Source organism: Phascolarctos cinereus, unplaced genomic scaffold (genome assembly GCF_003287225.1).
Source record: "Phascolarctos cinereus isolate Bilbo 61053 unplaced genomic scaffold, phaCin_HiC Scaffold_5;HRSCAF=322, whole genome shotgun sequence".
Lineage (NCBI taxonomy): Eukaryota > Metazoa > Chordata > Mammalia > Diprotodontia > Phascolarctidae > Phascolarctos > Phascolarctos cinereus.
The window spans coordinates 90,971,418-90,996,633 of record NW_027555958.1 but is presented as its reverse complement, the minus strand read 5'-3'; the positions used below and the strand labels follow the sequence as shown (position 1 = coordinate 90,996,633).

At 38.2% G+C, this 25,216-nt stretch overlaps 1 protein-coding gene across 3 annotated transcripts in view; it reads right to left on the bottom strand.

Moving 5' to 3' along the window:
• Positions 1-25,216, bottom strand: part of AGPAT4 (1-acylglycerol-3-phosphate O-acyltransferase 4) — a 191,938-nt gene that overhangs the window by 134,859 nt on the left and 31,863 nt on the right. For 2 of the 3 annotated variants that reach the window (XM_020986755.2, XM_078155053.1), the window contains 2 exons: positions 15,324-15,425; positions 4,880-5,151 (listed from right to left, as the gene is read on the bottom strand). In XM_020986755.2, coding sequence (XP_020842414.1) covers positions 4,880-5,057 — 178 coding nt within the window. In that variant the 5' untranslated portion in view covers positions 5,058-5,151; positions 15,324-15,425. The remainder of the gene's footprint in view (positions 1-4,879; positions 5,152-15,323; positions 15,426-25,216) is intronic. The other variant, XM_020986754.1, reaches the window with a different exon arrangement.

The following is a 25,216-nucleotide window of genomic DNA, read 5'->3' as shown; positions in this document are numbered from 1 at the left end:
GGTATTGGTATTTTGCATTTCTTCCTTTGGAAACTACCTGTTATATCATTTGATTATTGCTCTATTGAAGAAGTTTTTATTTTTATCTATTTCTACCAATTACAGCCCCTCCAAGAATTTTCATTTTCCTTTTTTTTTTTTTGTGAGGCAATAAGTGACTTGCCCAGAGTCACACAGCTAGTAAATTTCAGGTGTGTGAGGCCTAGATTTGAACTCAGGTCCTCTTCATTCCAAGGCCAGAGTTCTATCTACTACACCACTTAGCTGCCCCTTCATTTTCCTATTTTATTGTGTTTGTCAGTCTATTGGGTAGAACATCATAATTGTTTTAATTTGTATTGTAGTATTATTAATGAGTTGGAGCATTTTTTCAAATGAGTATTGGTATTTTGCATTTCTTCCTATGAAAACTTCCTGATTTTATCATTTGATTATTTCTCTACTGAAGAATGGTTTTTATTCTTATCTATTTCTATCAATTACAGCCTCCCCAAGAATTTTCATTTTCTCTTTTTATTGCCTTTGTCAATCTAATGGGTAGAACATCATAATTGTTTTAATTTGCATTTCCATTATTATTACTGAGTTGGGAACATTTTTTCATATAGGTGTTGATATTCTGCTTTTCTTCTTTGAAAACTGCCTGTTTATATCATTTGATTATCTCTCTACTGAAGAATGATTTTTATTCTTATCTATTTGTATCAGGTATCTACATCTTGGATATCAGACCTTTATCAGAATCCTTTGCAAATTTTTTTTCCAATCAACTGTATCCCAGAGGAACTTATATTTTAATAGGGGGATACAATAAAGGTAAGGAGGTGATTGTCAGGGATGGAAATTGCTGTAGGCAATCAGGGAGACTAAGAGGAGCCTCAGGGCAGCAGATTGATTGTCATACTTTCTCCAGAAGCATTGATCCGAATATTTTAACCAGAACAAGAGTAAGAAATGAAAAAGGGTGAGAGTAGAGGGAGAGGCAGTATGCAATCTGTGGCAGGTAGCATTAAGATGCCCATACTGTGTAGACCTTAGTTTTTTGATGAATGCCTTGACAGGATGCCTTGATAGGATGTAAAAGGCACTGAAGGTAAAATAATACATACTAAATCTCCCTTTAAAATGGGAGATTTCTAATAGTAGAATCAAATGTAGTTTATTTTTAACTAAGAAAAAAAATTAAGAGGAACAATCTTTAGAGCTGGAAGAAGGTAGGATTTGGCTATTAATGCTCACTCATCTTCCCAGGTAGCACAGTAGACAGAGCTCAGATTTGTGATCAGGAAGAACTAAGTTTGAATCTAAACTCGGGCAAGTCATTAAAACTCCCATCCTCAGTTCCCCCATCTATAAAATGGGAACAATAACAGCGCCTACTTCACAGGTTTTTTTTTTTTGAGGATCAAATGAGATAATATAGGGCTTTATAATCTTATGGTACTACAAAAAGAGCTATTATTCAGTGAAGATACCATGTGGGTAAAGGATTTCAGCAGAAAAATTTATGACTAAAAAAGCACTGGTCGCTGGGTCACTGAGAGTGACATGACTACAAGACAGTCTGAGCGCTCCACTAGTATCCATGTTACTTTACATCTTGTGATGCACAGGAATGATCCCAGAAGGCTGGGATGGAGGATGTCTTGCGGCAGGTTTATGGAAGGACATAAGTCTTGGAAGATTAACAGTTCTAAATGAGTGTTTAGTCGCATCCTTAAGACAACAGGTGTACTTCAATGCTGGAATATTCTCTGGAGTGGCAGCGACGGGAGAGGACATCACCAACACCATGATGGGTTATAATTTCTTAAAGTTCCAATCATCACTCATTATTTTCTTCATTATCAGAAAGTGAATAATCTTTTCTGTGCTTAAACAAAAACTCTGGCAATAGCAACTTCATTTTCAGCATTTTGGATTCAATTTGCTGGCCAATTATACTACAATTCATTTGACTCATTCATCTTTTAAAATTCTAGTTTCCTAAATCTGTGACTCTGTGCAGGAGGAAAAGAGATTGTACATCACGGAATTCCAATATGAAAGAGTTTGAAGCTCCATGCAACAGCCCTGGACTCTATACTTGCTCCATTAGACATCTTATCAAGCCCTTAATTCTCTGGCTAGAAAATGTAGTGTTTCTCTTAGATATTCATGCTAAAGGATCTTAGCTGAGTAAGGAAAATGAGTAGCTTTCGGTGGTCTGAGAGCATGGGGACTTTATAAGAGAAACACTTCAAAATTAGACAAAAATTTGGACTAGGTTACAATTATCTTCATTTTATAGATGAGGAAACAGAGGCTCAAGAATTTGTCCATTACCAAAGGACTAAGAAGCCTAGCTGTCATCAATTCTGATCTTCTGACTTCAAGTCCAAAGAGAATACCAAGGCCAGAAGGGTTGAGTGATTTATCCAAAGTCACAGCCAGTTACTGGCAAAGGCAGACCTAGAACCCATCACAGCATATTTTACCTCTTTTCTTAGAAAGTCAGCTTCTAATAATGCAACTGATTTGCCAAGATACACAATGACTCATATTCCAGAAGGCATAATTAAACCCTAGGTAAACAGTTTACTCCTCTACCCCAGGGAGGGGATGAAAGTTAAACTAAACAAAAACTGAATATCTACACCAGATTTCAGGAGTGGTTTTTGATGCCATTTCCTAGCTGAGTTTCCAAACTATAGCCTAGAGTTCATCAATGGTCCAGGTAAGATTTCTGCAGTCTTCCTCACATTACCCTCCACTCGAGGTCTTTTTCTAACTCTATAATTGCCTTCTTTTCTGCTACCATACTATTCTATTTCATGTGGTAAGAAAGAACTGACAAACCGTTACTAAGAGGCAGTGGTGTTTGGAAAATATTGTTTGGTACCTTGGGAATCATAAAAAAAATTCCAAGATGCTCAGTGGACTTGCTGCTGAGAAACCTAAAAGTAGAGGACTTCATTTGGAAGGTTGGGGGAGGGGGTGAGGGGGATTCTCTAGGGCCATTAGATCTGACTCATTTTTAACAAAATGTCAAGAGAAAAGCAGGCAGTTGCTTATGTCCTACTCTCTCATTTCTCTAGATTTTCCTAAGAACTAAAATAGGTAAGACGAAAGCGAGAGATTGTCTTTCCTCTTAAGGATCTTTGGGCTACTTCTGGCCTATCCTTCCTGAGCCTACACGCTCTCTGTGGATTTGCCTCCCAACGTTCACACATGCTATAAAGTATGCTAAGATTATCCAGCTTTGAAATCCTAATAATTCATCTTGACTAATCTAGAATTTGGTTTATTCAAGGCAATTTTGTGACACACACACACACACGCACATATATACATATACACATAAATACATATATACATATGTATATGTTTGTGTATATGTGTATATATTTATATATGTATGTGCATATATATTTATATTTTTTAAAGGATGTTTAGAGATGTGGTCCATACTTTTTTCCAGTTGTTCTATAGATTACCCTTATTAATCTCATCTAGAAACTATAAGGATAGCAAGCTACTTGTTTCCATCAAAGACTAGTTTGGATTTACTCTACAAAGCAGAGATCAAGACTCCTCAAAGTTGATTTCCTGGGTTTCAGCCCCAGAGCTCAAACAAAATTTCTAATGGAAAACAAAACAAAACAAAAAAACAAGAAATAAGCAGCCCATGTAAGATTTTAAACTACAACGGGCTAGCAATCCCTATTCTCAAAAACTAACAGTTGACTAGTAATATTAATATTAATAACAATCCTGATAATGACAGCATTTATATGGTGCTTTAATGTTCGCATTATATCACCTCAGTTTATCCTGACAAAAGTAATAATTATTCTCATTCTCCCTTCAATGCTCTTACTAATAAATCATTTCATTCTATTCCGATAAGCATCTGTTAATTACCTACTACATGCCAAGCAACACGCTAAGTAAACAAATTGAGGATATAGAGGATATAGACAAAAATGAAACTGTCCTAACCTCACTGAACTTACTTTCCATTGTGTGTATATGTACACACATATAAACATGCATACACACACGGTGCATATATACATGCATACACAATGCTTATACATGTGTGTACGTGTGTGCATAAACACACATAAATATGTAGATATATAAAAATATATACAGACATCTATATATGGATATAAGTCTATATAGGCCTATCTATAACATATGTGTTGCATATATGCAACACAGATGTAAACATATAAATACTTAGATATACATGTATTATATATGCACACGTGTGTTTTATATGCAGACTGTACATATGTGTATATGCATACACACATATGGGTATGTCACTGTGTTGTGTGCGCACATATATGCACAATACACACGTGTATATACAACACATAGATGGATATGTGTCTCTACAGATATACATACATGTGTGCATATATATATACACATTATACCTAACCTTACATTGTATTCAGTCTATCAAATGGCAATTCGAAATTACCATCCTGATACTATCAAGATGAAACAGATAGAGGTGGAAATACTTTCTCCATTTGCCAAGTCACAAGACCAAGCTACACAATACAATGACAAAGAAGCAAAATCAGGGTCCTTCAGACTTCTAAGCCCAGAGTTGTGGTCCCCTATAGTTTAACTTTGGCTAAAGGATTATGGGGATAGCAGAGCTGTATAGCTATGTATAAACTTAATGCTTCCCTTAAGGCAGGGGTGGGGAATCTGAGGCCTCAAGGTTACACGTGGCCCTTTAGGTCCTCAAGTGGGGGCCTGCACTTGAGGACCTAGGGGGCCACATGTGACCTTGATGCTACAGGTTCCCCACCCCTGTCTTAAGCTAAGGCAAGCATCCAATATACAAATGAAAATAACCATTAAATAAATATCTTACGGCTGGAAATGCAATAGGCCAGTCTGCAGTTGATCTTCCTGAAGAGATGTTTGTTGACTGGCCAGAGTACAAGCGTAAAGAGCTGGATGGTGTTTATTATCAGCCCGGACACGATGAAGATGTAACAAATTATTAGGTGGCACAGGAACTGGGATTTCAGAAAGCCAATGATGTCCATGGTCTTATCTGTGTGCGCAAGAACTTCTTCACAAGAACTTTTTCTTTTTCAGGGGAAAAAAAATGGTGAGCAGCCCAGGCACTCAGGAGAAAGCCTATAAAACACAAAACCAAAATTAAATGTTAGGAAAACATCACTGGCTCTTTTCAGGCTAAATAGAGTTTGCTTTTGTTTCTGCTCATTAGAAAGCTGCATCGTTTACTTCAGTTTCGAGTCAATTTACCCCTTTCCAAAGCAAGCACTTAAAAATATTTATTTCTAATTCACTGGAAAAAAAAAGGCAGAACTGATCTCAGGGGAAGTTACTAGAAAAAATCCTAAAACAGACGTGAGTTCTAGGTAGGTCTATCAAAATAAAAATTTTGAAAAGAAGTGAGGGGGAGCAAGTTAACTAATGAACAGATTAATTAAGGGTTAACAAATTAACTCAACACATCATTAAAAAACAACTGGAACAAGTACTGACCAAGCCCGTCATAATATCACAGCCTGTGCACGGCTCTCATGGTTTGAGTGAGGCAATATACCCAAAGGGCTACAGTGCTGGACTTAGAGTTAGGAACACCTAGGTTTGAATTCTATCTCTGACACTAGCAAAGTGACCATAGGCAAGTCACTGAATCTCTCTATCTTCAGTTTCCTCATCTGTGAAATGGGTGAAATAACATCTCTAAGGATATTGATTGGCTCAAGTAATAAACAGTGGGTAAAGTTCTATGCAATGTCAGTGATTATTATTAGTATCATCATCATCATCATCATCATCATCATTAACCCTAGTTCTAATTTTGACTCTGCCACTCACTAGACCTTGGGCAAATTCACTTAATCTTTCTAGTAGCAGTTTGCCCTCACGGTCACAGAATCACAAAATTTGAGAGCTGGAAAGGAACTCAGTGGTTATCTATTCCAAGCTATACATGAAAGACATTCCTACTATGCCATACTAGTCTCTGCTTGAACACCCTAGGAGAGAGAAAATGCACAGCCTCCAGAATGAATACGAATGTTAAAAATGAGACATATGTGTATGTTTATATTTATAAAGCACCTACTACGTGCCTGGCACTTCATAAATATTATCTCATTAGATCCTCACAACAACCCTGGAATGTAAAATGAGGAAATTGAGACAGACAGGCTATGAGACTGGAAGAAGGTCACACAGTTAATCTTTCCCAGTCCCTGTTCAGTGAGGTAATCTATGTATCAGTGAACTCCAATAAACAACTCTGAAGGAAAAAAATAAAACAAAAAAAAACCCCAACCCAAACTAAAAAGTTCTAAAGTCAAAAGCACAGACACAGGGCAGCTAGGTGGTGCAGTGGATAAAGCACCGGCCCTGAAGTCAGGAGGATCTGAGTTCAAATCCTGCCTCACACAAAACACTTGACACTAGCTGTGTGTCATTTAACCCCAACTGCCTTAAAAAAAAAAGACACATACTAAAGAAATTAGTGATTAGGGGAGACAAGATACACTCGTAAGTACATAAGATCTTGTCCAACACCAGCTAAACACACAAAAAATTTTCAAAGAAATAGAAAAGTAGAATCCGTTTAATCTTGTTTTATTTTTTATTAGGGTATGATGAGAGAAAAGAGGCAAGACAGATTATATGAGAGATAGAAAAACAAGAGGAAGGAAGTGAAAAAGAGAATTGACATAAAGGAGGAGTAAAGAAAGAAGAGATGGATGGCGCACAGACCAAATTCTAGTAACAGATACAGAACTAGAAGCCATCTCACAAGCCACCTAGTCATATTCTCTGACTTAAAAATTGAGAAAATTAAGGCAGTTAAGTGACTTGTCCAAAGCCTCACAAATGTGAAATTGAAATCTGGGACCTCAGAATTGACTATAACATTCTTTCTCTTCTAATACCAACAATTCATATTTATTTAGTGCTTTGAAGTTTTGCTTTGCTCTTTCCCATGAGGCAGATGGCACGTTATCTCCACTCTACAGATGAGGACAGAGGGGCTCAGAGGTCAGATAATTTGCCCAAGGTTACAAGGTTACACAGCTATCATCAGAGCTGGGATTACAACCTAAGTCTCCCATTTCTGCTACTTATTAACTATCTGAGCTTAGAAAAAAACAAGTAACCTTTTTGGTCCTCAGCTGGCCTAGATTTCAAAAGTCCTTCCCAGCTTGAAATTTGAAGGCCTTCTTGTTCCCTCCACTCCGCCATGCAGATCTAAGTATTCCACCAAGACACACAGGCCTCTCTAGTCCACTTGCGGCCACTCATTTCTGTTTCTAGTTATTTACTCATCATCTTATAGATTTAAGAACAAAGTTAAGTCTATAAGAGATGGGGGAAGGGGCCCTTAATCCTATGTCACTGCCTTCTGACAGATATATAAAAAGAGCTACGTATGTACACCCACCCAAGCCAGAGACAGAACCCCACTAGTGATATGCTGTGAATGCTAATTAGGGCTTGTTTCATTGGCTAGATTGGCCATATGGATGGTCGGGGGCATATAGACAAATTACAGAGAATATTCCATATACATATATGTGTATGTGTGCATACATGTATGTGTATATGTGTGTGTACAAGTACTACATGCATGTGTATACACATATGTATATACATATATGCACACAGAGCTGAGTATATACATACACATGCACACATATACACATACATGTACTGGAAACAGGGAAACAATCATTCAATCAGTTTTCTTTCACCTTTGATTAGAACTCTGATTAGCCACACACCAGGGGTTCATTCCTTGGCGCCTAAATCCAGGAAACAACATGATCTGAAGAATCATCATTTGGGCTCAAATGCAGCCAGACACCTTTCACAGCCTTAACACATACTTTGAATTTTCAAGGTATTCCATTAAGCTGACAACTAACTATAGCAGAGCCCTTGGCTTTGAAAAGTGATTGATGCTTATTTACAACTTAATAGCCAGCTCTGATTTGAAGTTGAATATTCAAAATGTCTAATCATTGTCTTTGATTACCCTACAGTAGTTTAATGGAAGCAATGAGGCCTGATTCTCCACCCTGATTTTGGGAGACTGATGCTTGCCAATTATTTTGACATTTCCAATGCTTCTCCAATTTAACCACAGGGAAGTCATGTGATTTGCCAAGGTCATACACTATGGAAAAGCAGAGATCAACTTATTCCATTCCAGAAGGTCAAATAAGTCACTGTCACAAAATACCACTTATTAAATTAGAATGTTTTAGAATAGAAATGTGGACTCAGAGGCAGCAGGAATTTCAGAAGTCATAAAGTTCTTACACATTCCTAAACTTCGAGCCTTTTGATAAGCCAAAGATGTGGCACTAAACCACAAGTCTGACCTAGTACAGGGAGACCCTTCGTTAACATTGCCCCAACCACCATTATAGCAATGGTGCTGATACATCATAACCCTTATACCACAGTAGTGGCTAGCATACAGTAGGCACTTAATAAATGCTTATTTCTTTCCTTCCCTCCTTTCTTCAGGATCTATTCAAGAACCCCCGTCTCTCCATATCATCTCCATCTATCAATCAGAAAATAATTGTTGGGGAGGTGATTCTACCAAATTCCGATATCGGGGATCACCCAGTGAGGATGAGTGAGTAAGTGTCCAACCTAAAAAACGCCATCTACCTCTCCCATTTGACTTTTACACTTTTACATATACACTTATACACTTTTATACTTTTACACTTCAAATATTGGCCTCCCAAGAACATGTGTCTGAATTGTACTATTGATCCTATATAACTAACTGCCCCTTTAAAGTTATTTTATCTAACACCAACAGAGATGGGGACTGACTGATGCCTAGGTAATGGAAATAAACAAATTTTACTCAGATGTTCAAAGGGGAAGGAGCTGAATGTGAATTCCTACCAGAAAAGCAAAATGAACTCTCAGACTAAAAAATGTTGATGAAAGGTTCTATGTCCACCTGAAAGACAATACTGCAAAGTTCCAATCTTTGGTTCTGGCTGCCCCACTCCATATTTTTGGTCAGACTTGGACTGAAGACCTGGAAAGTATTCTAGCATGGTCTTATAGATCTAGAATGTGATCTGTGAAGACATCCAGTCCCCTGGCTCTCCAGGTCACTATTCCCATAGTTATCTCCCTCTACTAGGATACAAATTCCTTAAGGACTCAACCCTCTATTTGGATCCCCAGTGCTCAGGCAACTAATACTAATAATAACTAACATTTATATAGCACTTTAAGGTCTACGAAGCACTTCACAAATATTATCTCATTTTATCCTGACAGCCATCCAGGGAGGTAGGTGCTATGTCATAGGAGGAAAATGAGGTGGACAGTGGTTAAGCAACTTGCCAGGGTCACACAGCCAAAAACTATCTCAGGCAGAATTTGAACTCAGGTCTTCCTGACTCCAGGTCTAGTGATCTACCCACTTAGCCACCTAGCTGCCTACCTTGGTACTGACACAAAATAAATATTTAATAAATGCTTTTTCTTCCATTCACATGTATCAGATTTGAAGATAATATACTGGGTAGCTAAGTGGTGCAGTGGGCAGAGCGCCAAACCTGAACTCAGGAAAACCCAAGTTCAAACCTAGCCGAAGATACTTACTAGCTGATTAAGTCACTGAACCCTGTTTGCTTCAGTTTCCTCAACTGTAAAATGAGCTAAAGAAGTCAATGATAAACCACTCCAGTATCTTTGCCAAGAAACCTACAAATGGGGTCACAAAGGGTCAGGCACAGCTGAAATTAAACAACAACAACAACAACAAATAAAGCTAAGAAAGATTGCTAATAAGTTGGATGGCAAAAAAAAAAAATCCGAAAGGACATTGATTCAATTCAATAAGCATTGATTAAGCACCTATTTTGTGTAGGAACACAGAAGCAAATGCCTGAGTCTCTAACACACAAGTGAATAAAAATGTATATATACAAAATAAATACAAAGTTACCACAAGGGGAAGAAGGACTCCTACAAGCAGGATCAGAAAGGATCTAGTAGGCAGCAACAAAAGACCCAAATTAACAAGATAAAATTTAAGAGGAATAAATCTGACTGTATGTGCCAGAGGGGAGGAATTCTACCTGTTCTAAATGCTGCATCTTTCCCAGTACCTAGCACATTGTTTCTGTACATAACAGGCAATATTTGTTACAAATTCAATTCCAAATAAAAATAAACTGCACAAATATTTGTTAGGCAAAGCCTGGCTTAAGAAAAGACCTCCTAGGGGCAGCTAGGCGGTGCAGTGGATAGAGCACTGGTCCTGGAGTCAGAAGGACCTGAGTTCAAATTTGCCCTCAGACACTTGACACTAGCTGTGTGACTCTGGGCAAGTCACTTAACTCTGATTGCCTAGCCAAAAAGCAAAAAAACAAAAAAAGAAAAGACCTCCCAGACGCAAGTTCAAGAGTTCAATATGCATCAATAATGAGAGCTAGCAGCTAAGTAAGTTATTTGTAGGCAGAATTAACTAAAATATAAAGGAGGCAATAATCCCACTATTCTTTAGGCTGTGTAGTATATATAGAGAGCAGCCTTACTCAAGGTCAGATAAGCCTGGGCTCACATCCTGCCCAAGATATTTACTAACCCTGGTGGGAAAGTCACCGAATCTCTCTGAGCCATCTGTTTCATTCATTTGTAAAATGCATATAGTAATAGCACCTACCTCACCAGGATGCAAGATAAAACTACTCTGATTGCATCTGGAATACTGCCTTAGTTTTGGATTCCATATTAAAGAGAAGCATTAACAAGATGTATCATATGCAGTGGGATTTGCCTGGGATGATGAAGGGTCTGAAAACCCTATTTTAAAAGAGTCTATCTGCTGGCATTTAGAATGTTTTGACTGGAGAAGACTTGGGAAGGGGGAGGGGAGTAGATGGCTGTTTCTGAATACTGTTTTTCAAGGAGTGTCATCTGGGAAAGAGATTAGAGTTACATCTATATAGCTCCAGAGAATATAACTAGAATTAAAAATGGAAAAAATCACGCTAAGGCAGATCTGAGGCTCAATATGAAGAAAGAACTTCTCAACGATAAAAACAGAACTTAACTGTGGTACATAGCCCCAGCGCGCCCAGTGTTCACTCTGGCTTTTATTAACAGCAAGTCCTTAGGAACTGAATTTGCTCCTAGGGACCATCCATCACCTCTCCTTTCCAAACCTGTAAATTTAGGTTGTAGGTAAAACACAAAAGTCTTTTTTGTTATACTTCTCCCTATTTCCTGAAGGGTGTGCTTTAAGTGTTTCACTAACAAGCACTAGAGACAAACATATAGGAAATCATAATAACAAATCCTAAGAAAGAAAGTTAGAGAGTTTACAGCTGTTCTTTCAGTAAAACCTTGGTCCGCCAGGAAATCAGATCCTCCTTTTTCCTTGGGTGACCCCTCTACTTTTCTAGATCTTATCCTTCAAGTCTGCCAACCAAATCCTGCTTAGACTATAGCTATATAGTTTTCAAAGTGGGGTCAAAGAGTTAGGTGCACAGGTAGGTGCCTTAGATCCTCTTCTGAATCCACCTCCACAGTCTTTCTCCTTGGTTACAGGAAGTCCCAGGTCCTGATATAAGGACCCAATTTGACAAGGTGTTCCTCCTTTTCTTGCGGAGTTCTTGCCTATGATATATTATAATCAGAAGATGAGTCAAAAATACATTTTAAATTCAAAGAGGGCCTGAGGTCCAGAGAAATTAAGTCAGTCACCTCATTCACCCCAAATCCTTTGGTCATAGACCTGATAGGGAGCCCTGGACCAAAAAAAAAAAAAAACTTTCCACTCTGGGTTTCCCAAGACTTGTTCTACTCTCTCTCTGCCTGTCCAGGCTTCAAGCTGCAAGACAATTATCGTTCATTTCCTTACTTTCCTGGAAATCTCAAGGCTAAAGCAAATCTACTAGCTGTCTGTTAACAGTTGGTCCTGCTCTTACTGATAAAATAGGCTTCCTTCAGTTAAATCTACAGGCTTGGACTGGCACCTGCTTTTTCTCCTTTCTGGAAGACACGAGGCTATATAACTACTTAGTCCACCTGGGCCACCCTGATTGCTTTTCCCCCTAAGACTGGCATCACCCAGCTTTCTTCAGCTCGATTCTCCATCCCACTAACGCTAAATTTCTCTCCTGATTGAACACTTTATAATGCATCTCCCATAAAATTCTCAGGTTTCCTTGATTCCCAAACTCTTTAGTACTCTGATAATGAAAATATTCTGAGGTAAATGACAACCGTTATTCCACCATTTCTCCTCGCTTTCAGATTACTCAGGTCCCTCTTGGGGGAAGAGAGAGGGAAAATTCTCTAGACTCCAAGTTTCATAATTTTTTAAACATTTAATCGACAACAACTAATATTATAGACATTATATTTTCCTCAATAAGGTACAAGGGCATACTACTACAGCTATCCTATGGGATCTCGTGCTGCCTATATAGAAAATGTTTGTGAAGAGACTAGATGACCATATGTAAGAGCTACTGTAGATGGGAGTCCTCCTTAGCTAGAAGACTGCACTGGATGACCTTCATCGAAGGTACCTTTCAATTCATTAACTTTGGATTTTTTTAAGCACCAACTGACTGAACCATCTCTTGCCCTTCTCTTAACTTCTTGAATCACTGTCCAGCTGCCAGGACCACTCCCTACTTCCCTACCCTTCACCTCCCCAGAATAGGTCCTGGGACAATTATCTGGATTTGATCTATTCTAGAGATGATTCGGTCCACTGTTAGCCTCGTAGAAACTATCATAACACTCTAATTAGAAAATTGACTCTCTTGAAAAGCAGCCCATTCATGAAAGATTCACTTACAGCTTAGGAGCTGAGATCCAAGTATTGCTGATATATAACAACTAGCATTGCTACAGGGAGAAATATTTTTAAAAACCCTTAGACAGAGAAAGGACCAGCAAAGAGGTTCATAAAATTGAAGTCTTAAAATAGTAACGGCATTAGGAAGCGAATGCACTAATGGTCTTATAAGGCAAAAATGGCTTGCTTGAATAGGTGGTTGAGATGACAAAGACAAGGGAGAAACAATGAAGGTGATGCTTCTCTCTCCTTACCTCCACATCCCAGATCTCCTGGTCTTCAAGCCTCAGCTGAAATCTCAGCTTCCCTGCAAGAGGCATTTCCCATCCTTACCCACCCCTCACTCCCACTTCTAATGCCTTCAACTGGATATTACCTTTCCTTTACAATGCATCTGTCTTATACAGTTGTGTGCCTGTTACAGCTACCAGGACTCCTTAAGGCACAAACTGTTTTTGCCTTTCTCTGTATCCCCAGGATTTAGCACAGTGCCCAACCAGCAGGTTCCTTCATCATGATTAATACAAGATGGTTTAAAAAGTATATTTAAACCCTAAGGAGATTTAAGTATAATACCTAGGTTCAAAAAAATATCCGCTATTCAAGTACAGAATGGAGGAAACACAAGTAGGCAACTTATATGAAAAATACTTGAAGATTTGGTTTTGTTTTTACTAAACTATAAACCCTGTATGAAGTAAGTGTGAGGGGGAAATCAAAAAAAGATTCTACCCAGGCCGACAACACCTGGATTACTACATTTCTTCCTGGATGACATTTTAGCAAACTGGAGTCATACCCAGAGAAACATGTTCAGAATGGTGAAAAGCCTCTGAACCAGGGGTTTGCAAACTTTTTGGTCTCAGAACCCCTTTATGATTCTAGAAATTATAAGGACTCCAAAAAGCTTTTGTTAATGTGGGTTATATCTACTAGTATTTACCAAATTAGAAACTGAAACATAAAATTTTTAAAATATTTATTAATTCAACAAAAATGACAATAAGCCTATCACACATTAACTACTTTTATGAAAAGTATTTTTCCCAAAACAAAGTAGATTTAGTAAGAAGAGTGACATTGTTTTGCACATTTTAAAAAATCTTAATATTTAACTTAATATAAGACATCTGGACTGTCATGTCTGCTTATGCATTCATTCTATGCGATATGTCATCCTGGTTGAAGTATATGAAGACAATCCAGCCTCACACAGATAGATAGTCAGAAAAAGGAGTATTTTAATTGCCAATTGATGTATTATTATGAAAGTAGTTTTAATTTAAGGGACCCCTTGAAAGGATCTTAGGGATCTCCAAGGGTTTGCAGATAACACTTTTGAGAACTGCTGTTCTAAACCATGAAGTGGATGAATAAGTTGAAGAAGTAGGAGGATATTGAATTTTAGGGGATATTTGGAAGAGAATGGAGAGAGTACTTGGGGATATGGGGAGATGTCAGAAACAATGGATGCAAAGTTAATATAATGAGATCCTAGCATCTCCAAAATTACAATAAAACATTAAGCATAGTTCAAGTAAGCATTCAGCCGGGGAGTAGCCAAGAAAAGCTCTGAAATCAAGAGCTACCCTTTCAGCCAGGCTCTGAATCTAAGGTATAGAACTCTGCTTACTGGAGGGCAGTGACTGGCATGGTGGCATGATTATGCACAAGAAATAACCTTGACATTCCTCAGGAAAGAAAATTTACCCACCAAATTGCACTGACATCTTTTATTGTTACAACACAATCAGTCTTGGATATAATCTCTCCCTCGTTACCACCACCCCCCTCAGCCCTGAGACCTCCCTTTCTTAACAAAGAAAAAGAATTTGGTGAAACAAAGCCATACAGTGGGTCTGACAGTGTCATCCACAATCTTAATTCTTCAGCAGTTGAAAAGTCTATCTCCTGACAAAGGAGTGAATTTGTTAGTGATGCTAGCTGAAACATTCACTTCTCTAGGAACTCTCCTCCCATCAAGCATCACAGAGGGTCACATGAAATGTAGAAGCGATTTTTTTTTATTCCTACCAGGATCCTCTCCGTAGAAAAGCAGGAGCTCTAAGTTTGAGTATTGAATTTTGACTCTACTACTAATGATGTGATTACAAGTCACCTCTCTGAGCAACTGCCTGATCATCTATAAGATAAAGGCTCATAGGAGCATAGATTAGGGGACTAGAAGGGACTCCCTACTGAGTCTAATCCTTTCATTTTAAAAATGAGGAGCAAATAAGTTATTTTCCTAGGGTCACCCAGCTACTAAATGTTTTTGAAGGGATTTGAACTTGGGTCTTTCTGACTTCCAATCCAGTACCCTATTAGCTACATCCTGCTTCTTCCTAATTGCTGGGGTCCCTTGATAGCTCTAGCATTCTAGGACTCTATGAAAGGCAATACCACATTCTTACACAGCAAGACTATTTTTAAAACAAAAATTAACTGTTTGCTTTACTTTTTATCCCAGTGATGTAAAATCTTCCTGTGAGAGTTGTATGGCTTGAGCATTCTGCTTCCTTTCTGGGGCCCTTGGAGATCACTTTGAGCTGGCCAAATGCTGGATAAAAAATATTAATAAAGGGAAGGGGGAAGAATAAGTATCTAATAAACAACAGTAAATAATAACTAACTAACTAAATAAATAAATACTAATAAATGCCTACAAGGTGCCAGGCACCATGCTGAGCCCTTTTACAAATACCTCATTTGATCCTCATGAAAAGCCTGGTGGGTAGGTACTGTTATTATGCCCATTTTACATTATAGGAAACTGAGGTAAACAGAGATTAAGTGACTTGCCAAAGGTCACACGGGTATTAAGTATCTGAAGCCAATTTCCCTTTCCCACTATTATCAAATTCAATAGTATAATCACAAAGAACTTGAGAAGTTTTCTTATGTCAGTGTTTCCTGTCAGCCAGATAAAGACAGGGACGAATCCTCCTTATGTCCTACAATTAAACTCAGCGGCAATGGAAGTCAACACAGTGCACTCACTAGGTTTAATAAGTAGGATGTCAATATTCTAATTTTAGGAGACACAAATCCCTGGTTCTTCCTTAGGTTGAATAAATATAGGCCAAGGTTTACAACAGACCAGTAACTTACTTCTGGGCTCATAAAATTACTCATTTGGTTCTGTTTTCAGTTTAGCCAGAAAAATTATTTTCAGCACTAAGAATTAAAAGTGGCAGGGATAAAATGAACTTTAATTATTTTAATTTAACTATTCAAGTCAAGAAATACTTATTTGTTAGTCTTATTCTGTGCAACATTCCCCACCCCCCCAAAAAAAAGTCTAAGCCATATACAATGAGGGATACAGAGAAGACATATCACTTGCCTTTAAAAAGCTTCAATCAAATTGAGAAGATAAAACTAGGAGAGTAATTTCTAAATAAGGTATTCAAGTCAACAAAGATTTGTTAAGTGCCTACTATGTGTCAGATACTGTGTTAAGTGCTGGGGATACCAAAAAATGCAAAAATAGACCTGGCCCAAAGAACTCATGGCTTAATGGGGAAGAAAATATGGCAAAAAACTATGTTCAAACAAGTTATAGATCAAGAGAGGGAAGGCACTAGAAAAAATGAGGGACTGGGAAATGCTTTTTGTATGAAGTGGGACTTTAGCTGACATCTGAAGGAAGCTAGGGAAGCCAGGAGGCTGAGATGAAGGAAGAACGTGAAAGGCAGAATATATAAATACAGTAAGAGAAATAATTATAATAATGGTTCACATTATTAATACATTGAAACAACCAGTAGAAAGATTCACTGGATTGAAAAGTCTTTGGAATAAGGCTCTAACTACAAAATTACTTAATTAAAAATCATTATTATTTGATGGTTTTGCAGAAGCCTATGTAAAATTAACCTATTTTAAAATTTTATAATGCAGCCATATTGGTCTGATATCATCCCAGCACAGTACATTCTGTCTGCTAAAACAAACTAAACTCAGAAGATGGCCATAAATCAAACTCAACCTCTTCATTATCTTCTATAATAAATAACTCTAGCTCCCTCTGTAAAGTCTGCTTCCCAGAATAATAAGAGACTTAAATGTATAAAGAACTGAGGTTTCTAGTTCACATATAAAAGTTGGGTTGATAAGTGAGTAAAGTTAATTCGATAATGCTTTCATTTCTCTCATGGAGAGGTCAGACTTGGGGTAGGCAAAGGACTCAATTTACCTAACCTCTTCACTTAGGGCAAAACACAGAAAAGTTGATAAGCTGAAGGTCAATTAACTAGACTTTTCCTAAGGTTCCCTCTAGATTTCTATTTTATAACTTCTTAAACCTAGGGTATTTACATTTGATAGCATGTTGGTTTTCACAGACAAGAGTCATCCCATCCCATTGTTCATGCATTCTCTGGGTACATGGGCTCACAGGATTTAAACAGAGTAGCATGGTAGCAACAGTACTGAATTTGGAGTCAAGGGACCTAGGTTCAACTTTTGTTGTTCACAAATTCTCTGGGCCTCAGTTTCCTTATTTACAAAATGTCAGGATTGGATTTGATAACTTCTAAGATTGGTGGTATAGTGGATAGAGTACTGGGCCTGGAGAGAGGAAGACTTATCTTCCAGAGTTCATATCTGGCCTCAGATACTATGATCCCAAGCAAGTCACCTAACCCTGTTTATCTCAGTTTCCTCACCTGTCAAAGAGATGGAAAAGGAAATGGCAAAGCACTCTAGTACCTTTACCAAGAAAACCACAAATGGGGTCACAAAGAGTCAAACATGACTGAAAAATGACTTAACAAGGTATCTTTCCACCTCTAAATTAAATGATTCTATAATTTGAAGCTGTATGGCACCTAGAGATCAGATCATTCTCTCATTTTAGAGGATTGGAAACTGAGGCCCAGAGGTTAGATAATTTGCTCAAGGTTACATAAATAATGTATTTTACTATGTGATGGAAGTGCTTGTTTTATTCCGTGAATTGAAAATAAAATAAATTTAAAAACAAAAACACAAACAAATAATAGAGCTGGATTCTGAAGCTCAGTCCTCTGACTCCAGTTCTAGCATTCCTTCCCTATTCTACACAACCTCTCCATGTGTACATATAAAAACATATACACCTACATATGTATGAGATTGTCCCATACTTCCATGCCACATCCCATTTTTTTAAACCATGGACTATATAATTTTTTATTTGAGCCAGACACAGCACAATAGCCACTCTTGGAACACATTCTAGCTTTTTCCAGTCAAAATATGTCCCTCCCCTACGCCAACAGGTCAAAGTACGGCCACTTGCCCAAGGTCAAGTCACTTATACCCAGTTACTCAGATCACTTAAGTGTTTAGATTGGCTTGCAAACATGGGTTTTAGGGATTATGGAACCTTACAGGTCATCAAATGTGGCCATCAGACTAGACATACTGAAGAAACAGACAATTAGAAATAGCTACATTCTCAGCTACCAATAATTTATGTGACAATTTCAAGGTAATAATAGATGGAATGTATTTACAAAGTTGTATTTTCAATATAAGGATATTCTATAAAAGAAGTCTACCAACAATCGTATCGTCAAATTCTAAAGAAAAAGAAAAAAAAACCTACAATGAATATGGAACTTAGAAATGGGAAAAATGAGCTACTAGATGAAGAGGTTAAGTCTTTATTGAAATAGGGTACTTGATGTACAACCCCTGAACAAAGCTTCAATATTAAAGCTTTCAGTGAAGATGTTCCAATTAACTTTGAATTCCTTTCAATCACATTACTCAAGTGGACCATAAAATGAATGGGAATTGGCCAGCTCTAAAAATCCAGTGGTCATGGAGTCAAAACACTCAGCACACAATAATGACATTTACCAGAATTATGTGATAATGCATTAAATAACCACTTATAATATACTTCCCTACTGCAAAGAAAGGTTGAAATGGGCACGTAAAATTTATATATTGAAATGCCTTAAGAGAAAACAGAGAAAAAGTTGTCCTCTTACAACACGTAGCCACTAAGAGGCTGGTAAGTGGAATCGTACTTTGTATTATTGTTCTGTCAATCAAGCTGGTTTGATTGTTTAAGAAGCTCAATGTATGGAATTTTTAAAAATGCCATAAAAACAACAACGGCCAACAATCTGTAAAAGGCCTAAACTGGAATGGAAAGAATTCCTAAGACAGAGAACTGTCTCTAGGGTACAGATCACCTGCCTAAGTAATTTACAGCTGTGTAAGATGGGAGCTATTATTGACTTGGTGTGGCGATGGACAAGTGGACAAAGAAGTAGCACACCATCAATTGGTGGTAACCAGAACATACACAGGGTGTGGGACCTTTTTTGTGGAGACCTCTTCTCTTTCTTTTGCCTCTTTATTCAGCACAGTACCTAACAAAGATGGTTGAACTTGGAATCAGGAAGGCCTGGATTCAAATCCTGCCTTTATCCTTTATTAGAGTCTATGATTATGAGGAAATCACTTAACTTTTCCAAGCCTGTTTCCTCATCTATGAATTGGCAATACCATCACTCGTAGTACCAACCTTACAAGTATGTTTGTGGGGGTCAAATGAAGGGGGTTACAAAGTGTTATGCAAAGCTTTAAACGCTATAAAAAGTCAGCTAAATGTTAAAAAAAATTCTGTTGACTAATATTTCTATGATGAGACACGTGGCTATTGATCAAAGCTGTTTCTGATGCACATTTTAAAACACGTGGCATACGCTGGCAAGGGTAAGGTGGTCTGGAGGGGCAGAGAGCATAATGTGATCTGCTTCCAGTCACAGAGCCCTACGAACGGACCTGATCAAAGGTGATAGTCCAGGCTACCAAAGTTTGGGTTTCACATGACAAGAACTATCCCCTGGGTTTTTTCAGTAAGAAAAAAGTGGATATTTTCAGGTTTGCAGAATGCCCTGCCTTGTTTAGATTGCTGGATCCTGCCGATCGTTCCAGGAGACCCCTTCTAGCATTGTTCCCACTTTATAACGGAGCCGATGTGCTCAGAGACATTAAGTGATTTGGCCAGAGTCACACAGCTAGTAAGTTTAGTATCAGAAGGCAGGATCCAAATTCACTTCTTCCTGGCTCCAAATCTAGCAATTTTACCCTCCAAGCCACAAAGCCTCTAGAATGCAAAAGTCATTTCAGGAAAGCTGAGTAAGTTTTGTTAGGATGTAACAGTCATTTTCATTTTTGCCTTGCATTCCCAGTACTTGGCACACAGAAGACACTTAATATTTGCTTTATCAAACTGAATTTCCTTTAATAACTCAGGGAGCTTGAAGGGATATGTTTTTTTATTCTCTCTTCAAAACAGTTATTAAGGGGGTGGGTAGGTGGTGTAGTTGATAGAACACAAGCCCTGGATTCAGGAGGACCTGACTTCAAATCCAGCCTCAGACACATAACACTTACTAGCTGTGTGACCCTGGGCAAGTCACTTAACCCCCACTGCCCAAACCAAAAAAAAAAACCCATTTATCAATGACAATGTGTGAGTCATCCTAAAAAAAAATGATGGAACAGAGGTTTAGATTAATTTAGATTAATATAGGTAAGTTAAGGAACTATGTGATACAGATACAGAATTCATTGATAGGGACATCTTGGTATCCCTAATGACAGTCCATTGTAGATCTTAACTGTTTGGTGAAATGAACTGAATCATACTATTCAGTTCAGTAAGCATTTCTTTTTTAACTTTTTGTTTTTTATTTTTTTGCTAGGCAATGGGATTAAGTGACTTGCCCAGGGTCACACAGCCAGTAAGTGTCACATGTCTGAGGCCAAATTTGAACTCAGGTCCTCTTGACTTCAGGGTCGGTGCTCTATCCACTGCACCACCTAGATGCCCCACAATCCAGTGAGGATTTACTGACTACTTATTACTGTGCCTCAAGTACAATCCAGCCCCTGATATTTCTAATCTAGTTAGGACAAAATTTATCAGCACAAAATCACATAAAGTAGAAGTTGTCTAAGCTATACCAAGTCTGTATAAATTATGGAGGTCAGAAGTAAGAAAATTTAGGGGGCAGCTGGATGGTACAGTGGATAGAGCACTGGCCTTGGAGTCAGGAGGACCCGAGTTCAAATCCAGCCTCAGACATATAACACTTACTAGCTGTGTGACTCTGGGCAAGTCACTTAACCCCAATTGCCTCACCCCCCAAAAATAAGAAGTAAGAAAATTTAGCACACTGATCAATTAGCAGAAGGCTTCCTGGAAGAAGCAGCAACTGTTATCCATTATCAGCAACATAGCTTGACAATCTAGTCTTGAACAGTCATGCAATACATTGTCATCTATAGTCCCTAAAGATGATATTACTGCTCAAACTATATAACCTAGTAGAGTTGATTCTTAGAAATTTCTGGGACAGCTAGGTGGCACAGTGGATACAGCACCAGCCCTGACGGCAGGAGGACCTGAGTTCAAATCCGGCCTCAGACCAAATACTTGACACTTACTAGCTGTGTGACCCTGGGCAAGTCACTTAACCCCCTTGCCTAACAAAAACAAAGAAAGAAAGAAATTTCCATTAGTGGTAACAAATTGGCACTATCATGGCCAAAGACCTATGCAAGAAGTCTGGTTGGGGAGAGGATCACAGATAAGTAGGACAAGCTTTGAAAGTCACATGATGAAATTTGTTATATGCTTTAAAAAGAAAAATCTTACGTAAGATTCTCAGTGTCATGTACAATCATCTTTTCTGGTCTATGATGCACATTCAAATACTAATTTTTGTTTGGTGTTTCTTAAGTTCAGAAATTTAAAAATTAAATTAAAATACATTAAGTCTTACTAGGGTGAAAGAGAACCTAAATGGCCTGGAAAAAAATGTAAGCTTCTTGAAGGTAGGGCCTGATTTTATTTTGTTGATTTTGGTAACTCTCAAGCGCCAATGTGTTTTGTGTCTGGCACAAAAAAGGAACTTAAGTATTTGTTGAATGGATAAAGATAGAACAGATATGTAATCTTGGCCTCATAAGCACAGCACTCTATCCAATTAAATTCACTAGCTACAGACAATTGGCCAAACTACTAGATTTGGAAAATTTTCAAATATAATGTTCTCTTCTTTCCTGGTCGCCCAGAATGCTCCGCAGTAGTTTGGAGAGATAACAGCCACTGTCAACATTCATTTCTGGTAAGGAATGTGGAGGAGGAAAGAAGATAGGGAGGGACAGTTTTAAATTTTTATTTCTATGACTTCCATAAAGCAGTGCCAAATAAACTTGGACAACTCTTGCTAACTTGATTCATACTTTAATGGGCCTGCAGAGAGACTTACTAGAAAACAAAATGCACTTAAATGCTTTCCTAACATGAATCATTTATTGAAGAAAGAACTGTTTGCTGTGAGTTGCCCTAAAGTAAGTTTTACTTAGAAGATACTTGTTTCTAGACAGCTGAAATTCAGGCAGGAGTACCTAAAGTGCTCCTATGTGAAGAGCTATTGAGGTATACATTTCAAGCCAGTCCAATGAGCATTTTTCGAGTACCTACTATGTGCAAAGCACTATCCTGGGTACCAAGGGAAACAGTCATGGACTATTCCTAGAATATGAATATTATCATAACATCCCATGCTTCCTTCCTTCCGCCTATCCCGCCTCCAGGCAGCTGCATCTTCCCCTTTTCCCAAAGCACCCAAGCAAGGAGAAATCTCCACCTGGAGCAGTAGAAAGAGCAACAAAGGAATAAAGAGAGAAAGAAGATACTTGAAAGAAAACAGCCCACTTGGCACTGATTGGACTGTACTCAAAGGAAGAGAAATGTAAGACTTAATAAGCCACTCTTGAAAAGAGAGTTTACAAATGTCCCTACAAGGTTTGAATATTGGCCTCTCAACTGGCAGTAACCATTTTACAATTCCTTATTGCTTAGAATTCCCTTTACCATGGGTGAGAATGAAACTGTCTGTTCCATACCTTATTTATGGACTCTGGTATCTTTTCACTTCCTCCTCCTCAGACTAAAAACAGAATCATTCCTCAGGAATCTGAGGTGGGAGTAGAATTAAAGCATGGAAGGGTGTAGTTCTCCTGCTCAGGAGACAGGCAATCCCAGAACGTTAAACCTAGGACTACCCAAAAGGGCAAGTAAAGACCCAAGATTGGGGAAGGCCATCGATCCTTGTGGCCTCAGTCTAAAGGTGCTCAGCTAGCCTTGGACTAAATGAGTAATGAAAGCAAGTACATATACCAAGGGAAGGGAACCATGCTTTCTATCTCTTACTCTCCTACATAGCTCAGGCTCAAGGGCTGTGGTTGGTGGTAGCGGCGAATGTTGTTTTTTCTTGACCAAATTAGTTACAGTACAATCTGGGAGTAAATGTACTCTATCAATACAGAGACTACACGTGTACATCAACACAGCATTTCATAGTATAAACAGATTCAAAACTGATTGAAAGGTGAATTGACATGAACATAGAATGAGATCTCTGCATGCTAGGAATGAGTTCTTACCCTATTCTATTCAACATTTTAATCAAATATTTGAATCAAGGGTTCTTAATCAGGGATCTGTGAACTTGCTTTAAAATTTTTTTATAATTATTTCTACAATTGGCTTCTGTTATTTTATTTTATTCATTTAAAAGCATTATTCTGAGAAGGGGCCTATATGTTTTGCCACATTGCCAAAGGGTTCCATAAACCAAAAAAGGCTGAGAATCTTTCAGGCACAGAAAGCACAGAAGGACTGCATAGCCAATCTGCAGATAGCACAAAGCTGGAAGGAATCACTAACACACTGGGCAACAGAATCCCAATTCAAGATCTCAACAGACTAGAACATTGTGCCAAACTTAAGATATGACTTAATGGCAATAAATGTAAAGTACTATATTTCAATTTTAAAAAGTCAGTTGTAGGGGCACTAGGTGGCGCAGTGGGTAGAGCACCGAGCCTGAAGTCAAGAGGACCTGAGTTTAAATTCGACCTCATACCAGACACTTGACACTTACCAGCTGTGTGACCCTGGGTAAGTCAATTAACCTTAACTGCCTCACCAAAAAAAAAATAATCAATTGTACAAAAGGTAGGATGAGTAGTCAACAATTCACAAAAAACTTAGAGGGATTTTAGGGGATTTACAGAATCAAAATCTCTACTTTACATCTACTGCAAAGTGTAAGATGCCCCTCCTCAGAGGAATTCAATCACATCTAATCTCATTACCATGTTGCTAACTCAAACCTTGATATCACCTCCCTCAGAGCCTTCTCTCCACTCTGACTGGAGGTCTGGAGGGCAGAGTACCAAACTTCTGCCAAAGCCTTCTTCTTTTTTTTTTTCCTTGCTTTTTGGTGGGGCAGTTGGGGTTAAGTGACTTGCCCAGGGTCACACAGCTAGTAAGTGTCAAGTTTCTGAGATGGATTGACTTCAAGGCCAGAGCTCTGTACCACCTAGCTCCCCACCAAAGTCTTCTCTTTTAAAAGGAAGCAAACAGACTTTCAGCACATTCCACTTTACATCTGCAGCCCCGCTTGATTTCAACTCCACAGAACAAGGTATCACCTACCTCAGGTACCCACTAGTATATTCCCCTTGTCCTCGTCAAGCCTCCTTTTGTGTGTTGCCTTCCCCTACTAGATTGTGAGCTCCTTGACACCAATATCCGTGTTTCTTTTTCTTGTCTGTATCCCCAGCACTTTTTAGACTGTGGCACATATTAGGCACTTAATAAATGTTCATTGCATTGAGTTAAATTTAAAGAATCAACAATATCACATGGCAGCCAAAAAGCTTTTTTAAATTATGTCTTAGGCTGAAGGAACAGAATCATAGTACCCAGAGCAAAGGAGGTGATATGCCTCCTTTGAGAAAGGATACAGAAATTCCAAAAGGCTCATGATGGAAAATGCTATCCACATCCAGAGAAAGAACTATGGAATCTGGATGGAAATAAAAGCATATAATTTTCTCTTTTTTTTTTGGTGTTGTTTCTTCTTTCTCGTAGTTTTCCCATTTGATTCTAATTCTTTACAACATGACTAATATGGAAATGTTTAATATGATTGTACACATACAGCCTATATCAAATTGCATGCCGTCTTGGGGAGGTGGGAGGGAAGGGAGAAAATTTAGAACTCAAAATCTTATAGAAGTGAAAGCTGAAAACTAAGATAAAGAATGAAATAAAAAAAGGAGAGAAAGGATGCTGAGAAGTTAGCTACCTGATGCCTATGGAGAAGGAAAACCACAATGGTGAGATGATGGGAAACCAGTGGAGAATCTGGAGAAGAGATAACTTTTAGTAAAATGTAAGCTCCTAGACAGTAGGAACTGTTTTTCATTTTGTCTTTATAACCCCAGCCCCTGGCACAGTGTTTTCTGTATAATGTTCCCTTA